Source organism: Gambusia affinis, linkage group LG06 (genome assembly GCF_019740435.1).
Source record: "Gambusia affinis linkage group LG06, SWU_Gaff_1.0, whole genome shotgun sequence".
NCBI classification, from domain to species: Eukaryota; Metazoa; Chordata; class Actinopteri; order Cyprinodontiformes; family Poeciliidae; genus Gambusia; species Gambusia affinis.
Genome location: NC_057873.1, coordinates 2,622,029 through 2,634,041, shown reverse-complemented (window position 1 = coordinate 2,634,041; position 12,013 = coordinate 2,622,029). Strand labels below are relative to the sequence as shown.

General features: G+C 38.9%; 1 protein-coding gene across 4 annotated transcripts in view; it reads left to right on the top strand.

Moving 5' to 3' along the window:
- Positions 1-7,037, top strand: part of pak4 (p21 protein (Cdc42/Rac)-activated kinase 4) — a 39,501-nt gene extending 32,464 nt beyond the window's left edge. For 2 of the 4 annotated variants that reach the window (XM_044120079.1, XM_044120078.1), the window contains exons 9-11: positions 2,863-2,988; positions 3,137-3,271; positions 4,969-7,037. In XM_044120079.1, coding sequence (XP_043976014.1) covers positions 2,863-2,988; positions 3,137-3,271; positions 4,969-5,124 — 417 coding nt within the window. In that variant the 3' untranslated portion in view covers positions 5,125-7,037. The remainder of the gene's footprint in view (positions 1-2,862; positions 2,989-3,136; positions 3,272-4,968) is intronic. The other 2 variants (XM_044120076.1, XM_044120077.1) reach the window with 1 other exon arrangement.
- The last annotated feature ends 4,976 nt before the right edge of the window (positions 7,038-12,013 follow it).

The following is a 12,013-nucleotide window of genomic DNA, read 5'->3' as shown; positions in this document are numbered from 1 at the left end:
TTTAATGCAATTAATCGTCAGAATAATCAATTAATAAAATAGCCATTAGCTGCAGTCTTAACATGGATAAACTTGCTTTTTTTATCCACGGAGCGCTGCCTCTCTCTCTTCCTTTTCAGTTGCACCAAAACAAAGCAAAGTTTGTTAACTTGCTAGTTTCGAGTCGAGCCTGACCGTCTTGTGCTCTTGACGATCAGCATGAGTTTAGATGAGCTAATGTGTAAACCACAGTGGAAGCTGACTTTGTCTGTGGTTTGGCATCTTCGCTTGTTTCACCCAGAGTTCTGGACTCCAGCTGCTGCAGCAGGCGTCGCTTTGTCTCTTTGGTTTCAAGCCAGAAGATAAAACGAACACAGTTACCCACAATCTGTTTCATCGTCTGCTGCTAATAATTCAGAGCTGAATAACTCAGGGTTTGACTCTCTGTTTTAACCTCTGGAGGATAAGAGGTTTGTTGGTGTCGTAGAAAATGTTTTGCACGCCTGAGACGTCGAAACGTGTGTCGTCTTCTAATGATTAACAGACTGAGCTCAATAAAAACGTGACAACTTTAAAAAATGACATAGCGCTCCAGTTTGTAGTGGGATGTTTTACCAGAAAATGGCTTTACAGATTTATGAAGGTAAACCAACCAGGACGTCCTTGGGCCTGAAACGATTAATCGTGATTAATCGATTATAGAAATAATCGTTAACTAATTTACCATCTTTACATTACTCTTAGATCTGTCGTGATAAGCAATAAATAAGTTAATTGCATGATAAATTAAAACAAACTCAATAATTTCCATTTGCATGATTTATTGGTTCTCTCTTTTCCTTCTTTTCTAACTGGATGATAAAAGTTTCAGTCTGTTGTTTTGGTCTCAACTTGCTCTTTTTTTTTTTTGAAGTACAGTTTTGTTTATAGAAACTTTGCTATCACTTTTATTTGTTATGTGTTTTGGATCATTTAAATGTCTTCCAGTTCCAGTGTTAAATGTTCATCAGAGTTTAAAGCTTATTGATCTTTGAGAATGTATTGATTCTTTATTAGCATTAAACCAACAATATTATCGTTTATCGTAATAACTTCTGGAACAGTTTATCGTCCAACAAAATTGATCATGACAGGCTTAATTTCACTCGTTATTTTAAAAGTGAAATATGTCCTGCATCGTTTTTCTTGACTTGATGATGAACTCTGCAGCTGTGCAGCTCCAGCTCGGTTCTCTGTATTCTCACACTTTCAGCCTTTATTTTTGGGCTTGTGCAAAATGTCTGGATGCAAATTTCACTTATTTTTTTACCAAATAGAGCTGATTTGCTTGCAGGAATCCATGGTTTTGGTTTGCAGTTCTCAGAGCAGGCTGCAGAGTTTTGGTGTTTGGGTGTGAGGGACTTTGTGGTTTGACCTTGCAGGGGAAGCGGACCCAACCGACCCTGAAGCGTTTCCCGGCAGAAGAATGGGCGTGTGTTTGACCTTCCTCATGAACCCGCTTGCTGCTCTTTGTTTTTGATCTCTTATCATTATCTGGCCTTAAATTACTGCGTTGTTCAGTAAAATATAATTATATCAGGTGTTGTGTGGCATCCACTGAGGTCATGTTACACATTTGTTGTTTGAATTTGTTTGCGTAAATGAGAGTCAGTTCTCTGAACCAGCCTGTTTCATTTCCCTCTCTGGGGTTGAGCGCTGCAGTCGGCCTTGTGGTCGGTGTCACAACCCGCCTCTCAACAGTACTCAGCCAGGCACAAACTTTCTGAGAAAGAGAAAGGTGGGTTCTCATCTGTCCACTGCAGGAGGCTGCAAACTTATGTCCCAGATATTCAAACAAAAGTACCACTTTGTTTTGGATTAAAACACCTAATAAAGCAGAAAATCAGTTTTCTAACTTGTAGGTTGTTTTCACACCCAAAAGCTCAGTTTGATTTGGGTCCAAACTTTCAACACACTGCAAAAAACACAAAACCTTACAAGGTATTTTAAGTCTAGTTTATAGTGCAAATGTCTTGGCATAAGATACAACTAATTTAACGTTCTAGTTCCACTGACAGATTGTTTTACTTATGGGAAAAATGTAGGTGAAATAATCTGCCAGTAGAACTAGTATTTTTTCATCAATATTAAGGAATTATTGACCTAAAACAAACTCTTGTATCTTGCTGAAAAGTTAGTTGTAAGTTGGTTTTGTCTTATTTCAAGCATGCTGAGATATTTGCACTAAAAACTGGACCAAAATTGTTTGGTAAGGTTTTGCAGTGTATTTGTTAGACTTTCAGCTGCTGTGGTTCGGCACTGTGTCAAACATACCAAACATTTTGGAAAACCTGTTCCCCTCCTGAACTGTGGGGGCGCTGCACCAGGAACGACTGAAGAAAACAACACAAAAACCTCTAAAGAAGAGACGGTGTGACTTCCTTCTTCACCAAACAAAAATGGAGTAGCGTCAGATTTTAGCAGTTGATGGATTTCGAGCCATTTCTCCTGCTAATGCTAAACCAGGGGTCAGCGACCTCTGACCTCAAGTCAAGAATGCTAAAGAATTTGGACAACAAAGCAGAAAACACCTGATAATCCAAACGATTTGAAAACTGTTTTTCTTTTACTTTTACTTTTTTTGTTTAATGACTTTTTCGGCCCACCAGAAATTAAAATTTTAATCTTTTGTCCTCTGCGTTTGTTTTGGTTGTATTTACCCAGAATGCCCTGTGTTGTAGTCCACTTCCTGCTTTTAGAGCGGTCTCTGGTCCGCTTGGAGTTCACATATGGATTCAGAGCCTGACGCAATAAACAAACAATTAACAGGGCTGGTGTGAATGCTGCCTGTATTTCTTGTCATAAACCATCCTAACGTCACCGTGTTTGTATTTCTGTCTCCAGGTGAAGCTGTCAGACTTCGGTTTCTGCGCTCAGGTTTCTAAGGAAGTCCAGCGGAGGAAGTCTCTGGTTGGAACGCCGTACTGGATGGCACCAGAGCTCATATCCAGGCTGCCGTACGGACCAGAGGTGAAAATTACCGATAAATTATTATGTTTTCAAAGTTACTGTACATGAAACATGCAGGTGGAAACAAACAGGCGACTGAATGTTTACTGTTTATTTCTTGTCTTTCTTTTATTTGTTTTTTTAATGTTTTTCTGCTGGGCGTTTGCAGGTAGACATCTGGTCTCTGGGCATCATGGTAATCGAGATGGTGGACGGCGAGCCGCCATACTTCAACGAGCCGCCGCTCAAAGCCATGAAGATGATTCGAGACAACAAGCCGCCCAAACTGAAGAACCTGCACAAGGTGAAACTGCTGAAGCAGAAAACCAGGATGTGAAATCTTTGTTTCTCTGTGAGGAATGTGAAACGTGGTTGTTTCCCCACGTCGTCCTCAAGGCCAAAATGTTTCTTTATAATGTTGAAAGAATTGAGACACCAGATGGGAAAAGAGTTGAGTAATCTGAGCTTTTATTCACTCTCACTGCTGCTTTCATAATTACAGAATAAATCAGAATGAAGCAGAAACCTTTGGGACAGAACATAAAATCTGTTTCGTTACAGCGACCAGTCCAAATGGTTCTTTAAGTCGTAGTTTTGGGTCATCAGAATCAAGAAGTCTATAATTGTATTTTTACTGTGAAATGTGTCAGATATATTTAGTGAGAACGAAACTGACAGCTTCTGTCCAGCTGACGGGTTTATCATCTATGTGGTTCAGGTTCTTATCAGCTTGTCGTTTCCCCATTTCCATTCATTTCTACTGAGCTGTGAAACGGCACAAAAACAGCTGGTTGGGAAATATAGCGGAGCAGGACATTTCAGATAGAGCTGCAGGTAGCAATTATTTTAGTTATCGACTAACCTTACATTTATTCTGACAATTAAACAATTATTCTGACAATTATTCTGACGATTAATCGATTATTCAGACAATTATTCTGACGATTAATCGATTATTCAGACAATTAATTGATTCAAAGAACTATTCTTACAATTAATCGATTTTTCTAGTTATTACACAAACAATTAATTATTCTGACAATTGAATGTTCTCATAATTGGGCTGCCGATTACTTGATTATTCTGACGATTAATCGGATAAGAAGATTAGCACATTCTGCATATTTTTCAATAAGCCACTTAAGCCTATTAATGCAATATTAAAAATCCATTAACATCTATTTTTTAAACACAATAAACATTTTCTAAGCACACTCAGAATGGTATCTAATCCAAAACTGTACAAGAGAATATTCATTTTGCATTTAAGATAAAAATATATATATATTTCCCGTTTAACCACCAGATCCGCCCTACACTGTAACAGAAAGGTTTCAGCTTTTCACATGTTGAAAAGTATTTTATTAGAGTCCAGAAACCGTCACACATTCACCAAAGGAATAAGATCTCGTTTCATTTTAGGCAGTAAAATGTTTATTTTCTTGTTTAAAACTGGAATTAAATTATTCATTTGCATCTTTAATGTATTCTTAATAATTTATAAAAAGGCTTTAATGGTTGAATGAATTTTTTTTATCTGATTAATCGATAAAATAATCGATTAGTGAGATAATTAACTGCAGCCCTGGTTTAAGCTCCGTCCAAGTGGAGAAGAGGATGAATCCTAATTCTGAGCCTTGAGGTTCTCCAAATGACGCCGGCGTAATCTGTTTAGCTGGAACGATGAAATATTCAGGATTTCTTTTGCCTTTAAGTGTCTTTTTATTGCATAAAATAAACTTTGACTTATTTTATTGTCCTTAAGACACGACAGTGAAATTGGGAATGAAATGTGATCGCTTGGCCACCGGACCACAGAAAAACTAATTCAAAAAATTTTAATTTTAACAGAAAAATCAGGATTGTACATAAATATAATAACATATTGCTGAATATATATATATAACTTAGCATTCTCAGCCAGTCTGAATATTCATAACTAACTAAATGCATAATTATCGTCCTGTAAGGTAAATAAATGGCGTGTATGTTCCCCTGCAGGTGTCCCCTCTCCTCAAAGGCTTCCTGGACCGGATGTTGGTGCGTGAGCCGGGTCAGAGGGCGACGGCCAGCGAGCTGCTCAAGCACCAGTTCCTGTCCAAGGCCGGCCCGCCGTCCTGCATCGTCCCCCTGATGCGACAGAACAGGATGAGATGAAGCGCGGCGCTCGACACCTCCGGGCTGTGAAGGCGACTCGGATGGATCAGGATACTCCTGCACTGGGAGCCCCGGCTGTGCGGGAGTATCCTCCTTATCCGCTGTGAGTCACTGAACTGTGGGGAGCCACTGAACTCCCCGGATCAGAGGCAATAACGACGAATGCGTGGGTGAATGAGTGTGAGATCGTGTGTTTCCGGACGCAGTAAAAGGCTTTTTCTCTTTTTTTTTTTTTTTTTGGTGAACAGCCGGGTTCGAAGGAGTCGGTGACGGTTGGAGTAACTTTTTAAATCTCACTTACCGACAATCTGCAAACGTTTCCACTACAGACACTGAACCCGACCTCTGGACCCCTGAATTTACTACTGACAGCGGCGACCTTTGGACTCGGACTGTATTTTGTAGCCATAATTATCCTAGCTTCCTGTTGTAAACGAGCAAAAACACACTAAGTGAACATGTAAACACTGGAGTCATGGTAGCAGAGGACTTTTTCTCCTTCCACTTATTTGCTAATATTCCTGTGTAAAAACGGTGAACTTAGAGAAAGCGTCGATAATTTACCGTCTCTGTTTTTGTGATTGTTGTATTTTGTTTGTTGCTGTGCAAAAGCACAAAATCTTACCAAATATATTTGCATAGTTTGAAGTGCAAATATTTCAATACATTTGAAATAAGACAAAATAACTTTTCAGCAAAATAAAGGAGCTTGTTTTAGGCAAATAATTAGCTGATTGATTAAAAGCAGGACTAGTTAAACTGACTTATAACAAGACATTTTTATAAATGAAATAATCTCCCAGTAGAATTGGTACTTTTTCATCAACATTAAGGGATTATTTACTTAAATAAAACTCTGATGCCACTTTACAATATGGCTTCCCTTACAGATGACCAGTAATTTGTAACTATGTCATTAATTAATCTTTAAGCACTTTATAAATCACTATTAGCTGTTAATTATTGTCTAAGTTGTTGTACTGAATGTTTCAGACTATCTTGTAAGAACAATAAGCTTTTGCAAATGTATTTTTGGCATAACATCTCCTTCTCATTCTTAATACTTATACTTATTACTTATTGATGATTTATTAAGTGTTTATAGATGAATGAATAACATATCTAAGAACTATTTATTATCCATCTATAAAGGGAGCCTTATGGTGACGTGATGCACAAGTTCCTGTATTTTGCTTATAAGTTATTTTCTCTTATTTCAGGTGTAATAAGACGTTTGCATTAGAAACTCCCCAGAAAGACTTGGTGAGATTTTGAGTTTTTGCAGTGTACAGAGTGAAGCGTATTGAGCACTGGTGATGAGATGCACAGCAGCTGCACTCGCAGTTCGTTCCTGCAACACTAAACCCTTTAGAAGAGACGCTACGGGAGCATTAACCAATCAGCACACAGTCCCGTAACACCAGGTCAAATTTAACTCATTCCTGCTTTACTTTTTAATAACTGTAGCATTTTTTTAGAACAATAGGCTTCACTTTATGTTTGATTTTTTTTTTTAAATATATATTTAATTTTTTCACTGTAGAAAATGAACTAAAAAACTCAAACTTTTTGATTTCTTGTGATGTTTTTTTTTTTATTTTTACGTCTCCTGCTACTAACAAACTGTTTTTACAGTAAACAACAGATGAAATCGACCCGTTCTGTTTCTGAATGACACTTTTTCTCCATGAAATGCCACACTGGGGTATTCCTGCTCCAGCCGGGTGTCAGGCGTCCTCAGAGCACGTCTGCAGGTTTATCTGTTTGATCTGGCGCCTGGATTGTAAATAAAATAAACTGTTTGGTTTTCCACATCCGGAGGACCAGCTTTCCTCCACGTAAACTCAATCTGTGGTATTGATTAAGTGATTCCTGTGTTTGTTGTAAACACAAACAGCTGTTCTGTGGAATCAGGAGGGCAGAAAGCTGCTACATGACTAGCATTGGTTTTAACTTTTAGCTTATAATCCATCCATCCATTTTCTGTTCATCCTTGTCCCTAATGGGGTTGGGAGGGTTGCTGGTTCCTCTCCAGCTACGTTCTGGGCAAGAGGCGGGGGTCACCCTGGACAGGTCGCCAGTCTGTCGCAGGGCAACACAGAGACACACAGAGACACACAACCATTCACACACACACTCACATCTAGGGAGAATTTAGAGAGACCAATTAACCTGACAGTCATGTTTTTGAACTGTGGGAGGAAGCCGGAGAACCCGGAGAGAACCCACCATGCACAGGGAGAACATGCAAACTCCATGCAGAAAGACCCCGGGCCGGGAATCGAACCCAGGACCTTCTTGCTGCAAGGCAACAGCTCTACCAACTGCGCCACTGTGCAGCCCTTTTTGCAAAATTGAGAAAGTTATTTTGAATTTTTCCGTTTTCATTAACTTTCTCTAATGCGATGCATCAAAATCTTGATAAAAAAATAGTTGTAGCGTAGCTAGCTTAGCATTTTCCGCAAAATGGAAACGTTTGACCAAAAAACCCTGGCCTACTAAAATCAGAAGGCATGAAGCAGCTAAACGGATGTAATAATTATTGAATGGTGAATGAAAATGAGGAAGAAACTTTCTGAAAGTCGGCGTTTCTTTGCATATTTTGTAGCATTGTCTGTACAAACAGGAACTAATGCAGATTTTTGATTGATCTGCCTCATGGGAACCTGGAAAAAAGCAGAACTTTCTTTAAATTTAAAGTCTTAATTTCTCCTCTGCCTGAAACGGAAATAAATTGTGCTAAAAAACCACTGGGCCAATAAAACGGAACCATTTTAGACAGAAAACAAATGTTTACAAGGCATCAGACGCTCGTATCAGCTGGTAGTATCGTGTTTTAAATCGTCCCTTCAAAAAGTAAATGAGATTCAAGTTTTCTTTAGGAAATATCCACATTTCCACATGGAAGTCAGTTAATTTAGCAACAGTAAAGCTGCTAAAAGACACAAAGAAAACTTTAAACTGTGCAAAAATCTTCATATGTTTTCCTTCAGGCTGGAAGTGAAAAGTCTGCAGAAGTTAAAGTTGTCATTCCTTTGAGATGATTCTCTGTTTACGACATGCAGATGGATTCCTCTCACTCGGGCGTGGTCGTCGTTTCGATTCCTAATTCAGCTTCCTTGTTCCTTCAAACAAACCAAGTTTTTCTGCAAGTATCTGCAGACAGAAATGCATCACAAAACGCATTTCGTAGCTTTATGTTGAGTCCTAAATCTGGTAAAGTATTTATTTTAATAGCTGATGTTGGAAACAACCAGTCTTTGTGGTTTATTTCAAATGATTTATAAAAGCTGCAGAAACTTTGAAGAAGTCTTTTGTGTAAGCTGGTGGTTTCTCCAACGTCATTAATCAGTTTTTAGAAAGCAGAGCAGCTTCGTAGAGGAAAAACGATCTTTGCTCTGGGGAGAAATGTTCTGAAAATGTGGTTTTCCACCTGTGGTTGCCGTGACGTCGCGACAATTAGCTGCTTCCTCTACGGCGTCTCTGCAGTCGTGCGAATTTCTCAGATGAAATCTTGAACGTGAGGCGCTGCCTGTTGATCGGTTCAGTGGGTTTTTCAGCAACTGACCAATCAGCAGCCACAGTTTGTTCAAAATAAACGCCTCTCCTCAAAGTGCTGAGGTTTACCATGAAGAATTCGCTGCAAAATGTGAAAAATTATCAGAAAAAATAAAAACATTTATTAGGATTTCACACCAATAAAACCATTTCTGAGATAAAAGTAGAATTTCTGTCTTTCAAGTTTATTTGTGTAGCACATTTCAGCAGCCGGGTGGTTTATAGTGCTTCCATCATAAAACACAAAAATAAAATCATCATTTACTCACCAGTGGAGGAACCAGTTACACATTACTGAAAACCATCATCCAAACCATCACACCTCAAATATTTTGGTCCATATTCCATTTAATGTGAATCAAATTAACTCTTAAACATTTTGTTTTTAGTCTTGATTTAAAGGAACTCAGCGTTTCGGTTGTTTTGCAGTTTTCTGGAAGTTTGTTCCAGATTTGTGGTGCGTAGAAGCTGAATTTTTGTAAATTCACATTTAGAGTTTTGGCAGATGCTTTGTTCAAATGATGACAAAGTCTGTTTTCTGTTCACATCAAGAAATAAATTAAGTTGTTTAGAGAAACAACCTAAACTACCAGAGGGAGTTTAGATATTTTTCCCTCTCCGGTGCAGAATGTTATCAAATTATTGAAAGTTCAGGTGTCAAAACTTTGGACCAAATCTGCCAAGTTTAAAGTTCTTACTGGAGTAATTTAGTGAGTTTTTATTTTTACCTCTGCAGCAGTAAATTCAACCCTGAATGTTTTCTTGGAACAACCAACAGTCGGGTATTTTATCAACCTGAGTGGGTCAGGAAGTTTATCTTTTCTTCAGATTCATTCAGAACTTTAATGAACTGTCTTTACTTCTCTTAATGTTGCTGAATGTTTGTAGTCCAGCTTTGCCACATAAGGGGAACAAAAATTAGCTTTGCGCTGATTATAGGAGAAAACTTTGTGCTGCACCAACATTTTCCATTTGAAGACGATTTTGAAATATTTCTCTGAATGACAAACTGTCCAGGATGCTTGTGTTGGAGGCCTACACTTGAATCCCTTCTGGGGGTCACAAATGGGCCCCGGGCCGCATGTTGGACCTCCCTGGTTTAGGGAATCTGGTGCCTGAAGAGGAAGTGATGACAGAATCAGGAAGTCTGGAGGAAAACGTTCAGTTTCATTGACTTTAAATCATGAGACCAGTGGATCCAGTTCCTGGCTTCACTGGTCTTCACTGCGGTTGAAAACTTATAGTTGTTCATTTTGGGAAATAATGAGTTTTAAATGTTTTATTAGAGCTGATTATGTTGGTGCTGCTCTGCAACCTGCTGACGGTTTGATTTTATGTCACATATTTTCCTTTATTTGTCGTTGTTTTGTAGAAATCAGTTTTCACTTTATTTTGTCAGAAAAGCAAAATTTTATCAAACATGATTAAGGCTGAAACGATTAATCGTTTGTTGAAACTAATTTAGTGCTCAATCATTTTAAAAACAGGTCATTTGCATAAAGAACATTCAGGTCAGTAATTAAGCCAGAACTGTAAAAACATTTATTTTATATTTAAGAAAAAAAACCTTTTATGTCTGTAAATATGCTTTATCCAGAACTCCTGTAGCGTCTCCTGGTTCACGTTCTGCAAAAAATACAAAATTACAACTTTAGAAACTTTTTATTGCATTTTCAGCAATAAAATGTTTTCCTATTTAAATCAGAATTCAGTTTTATTTGCATCTTTTAGTGCATTTCTACTATTGTATAAAATAAGCTTAACTGCATGGTTAAATGAAAATTTTGCAGAATGTGACAATTTTTAATCGATTAATCGTCAGAATATTTGATTACTAGGATAATCGTTAGCTGCAGCCCTGATCAGAAGTGATTTGTAAAAGCAACAAAAGGTGAAAACACTGAGGGAGTGAAGACTTTTTACAGACTGTGTTTGTATTTGAGTCCTTTCCAAACGTGCAAAAGCAGGATTTTCCAAAGTTTGACCTTGAAAACTTCAATCAAACGTTTATTTTAAAACGTTTAGCGTGTTTGAAAAAGACTTTCTGAAATGTTTTTTTTTTCTCTTCCATGCTTAAAGGTTTATTAAACATTAATTAAGAGTCGGGGTTGCTTTATGTCTCCTGAGGATTGGAGATGTTCTCTCCTGTTCCGGGGTCGCCGCCGTACCTGTCGGTTTCTCACCGGCTTTATGACGCAACCATCGGTGGAAACCCAGAGAAAAAATCTGTTTCCACGCCGTTTTACAGGCAACAGGCAGAGTCAGCACAGGTTTGTATTTTTAGCACTTCCCCTTCTGGGTGGCAGCTGTGGCAGCTGCTGCAGCTGCTGCTGGTGCTGCAGCTGCAGCTGGTGCAGGCGGGCCCCCTTATTAAAGGGGCCCCCTTATTAAAGCCGCCCCCTTTAATAAGAAGTTGTGCCGTTATTTACCGCAGGACAGCTGGACGTTTGTGGTTCTTCTGGATACCAGAAGATCCAAATCAAACATCAAACCTTTTTGCTGCAGCTACAAACCAGAATGTCAAATGTTCTGGTTCCGGTCCGTTTCTGGGTTAACCCACCTGCTCTTAATGCCCGCCTGGTTTTTAATTGAATTTATTGGGATTTAATGTGAGATTTTGACACAGAGCAAAATGTTGAAAGTAAAAATGTTGAACCAACCTGAGCGAGTGGCCAGGCTTACAGCCAGTAACTGAAAAATCCAATTCAAACCAAGTAGTTTTGGAGTCCAAATTTATGAACCCGGTCAGTCAGGAACCTGTTCATCCATGAATCAATTCAGTCAGGAACCTGTTCATCCATGAATCAGTTCAGTCGGGAACCTGTTCATCCATGAATCAGTTCAGTCGGGAACCTGTTCATCCATGAATCAGTTCAGTCGGGAACCTGTTCATCCATGAATCAGTTCAGTCGGGAACCTGTTCATCCATGAATCAGTTCAGTCGGGAACCTGTTCATTCTTGAATGTGAAGGCTAATTTTTCAGCTTTAGCTCACTGAATCTCAAGATTTTGTTTTGTTTTTTGCAGTTTTGAACTAATTTGTTTTAAATCCTTCTGGGTAAAAGTCAAAAGCAGAAAGTCAGCAGCCTGAGATAACCGAACTACCTTCCGGTTAGTCTCAACTTGTATATTTATTTTTAAATGCGTTATCTGGCCACAGTTCATTTTTCTTTCATATGTGGGTCTGGCTGTGGTGAAAAGAATGGAGGGCACTTCCAGAATGTAACAGCGCCGCGCCGGCGGGCGGGGCTTAGCCGCCAGCAGCCAATGAGAGGCCGTGGTGTCGCTGCGAAGCCCAGCTGATAAATGAGTCAAAGCGAGGGGGAGCAGC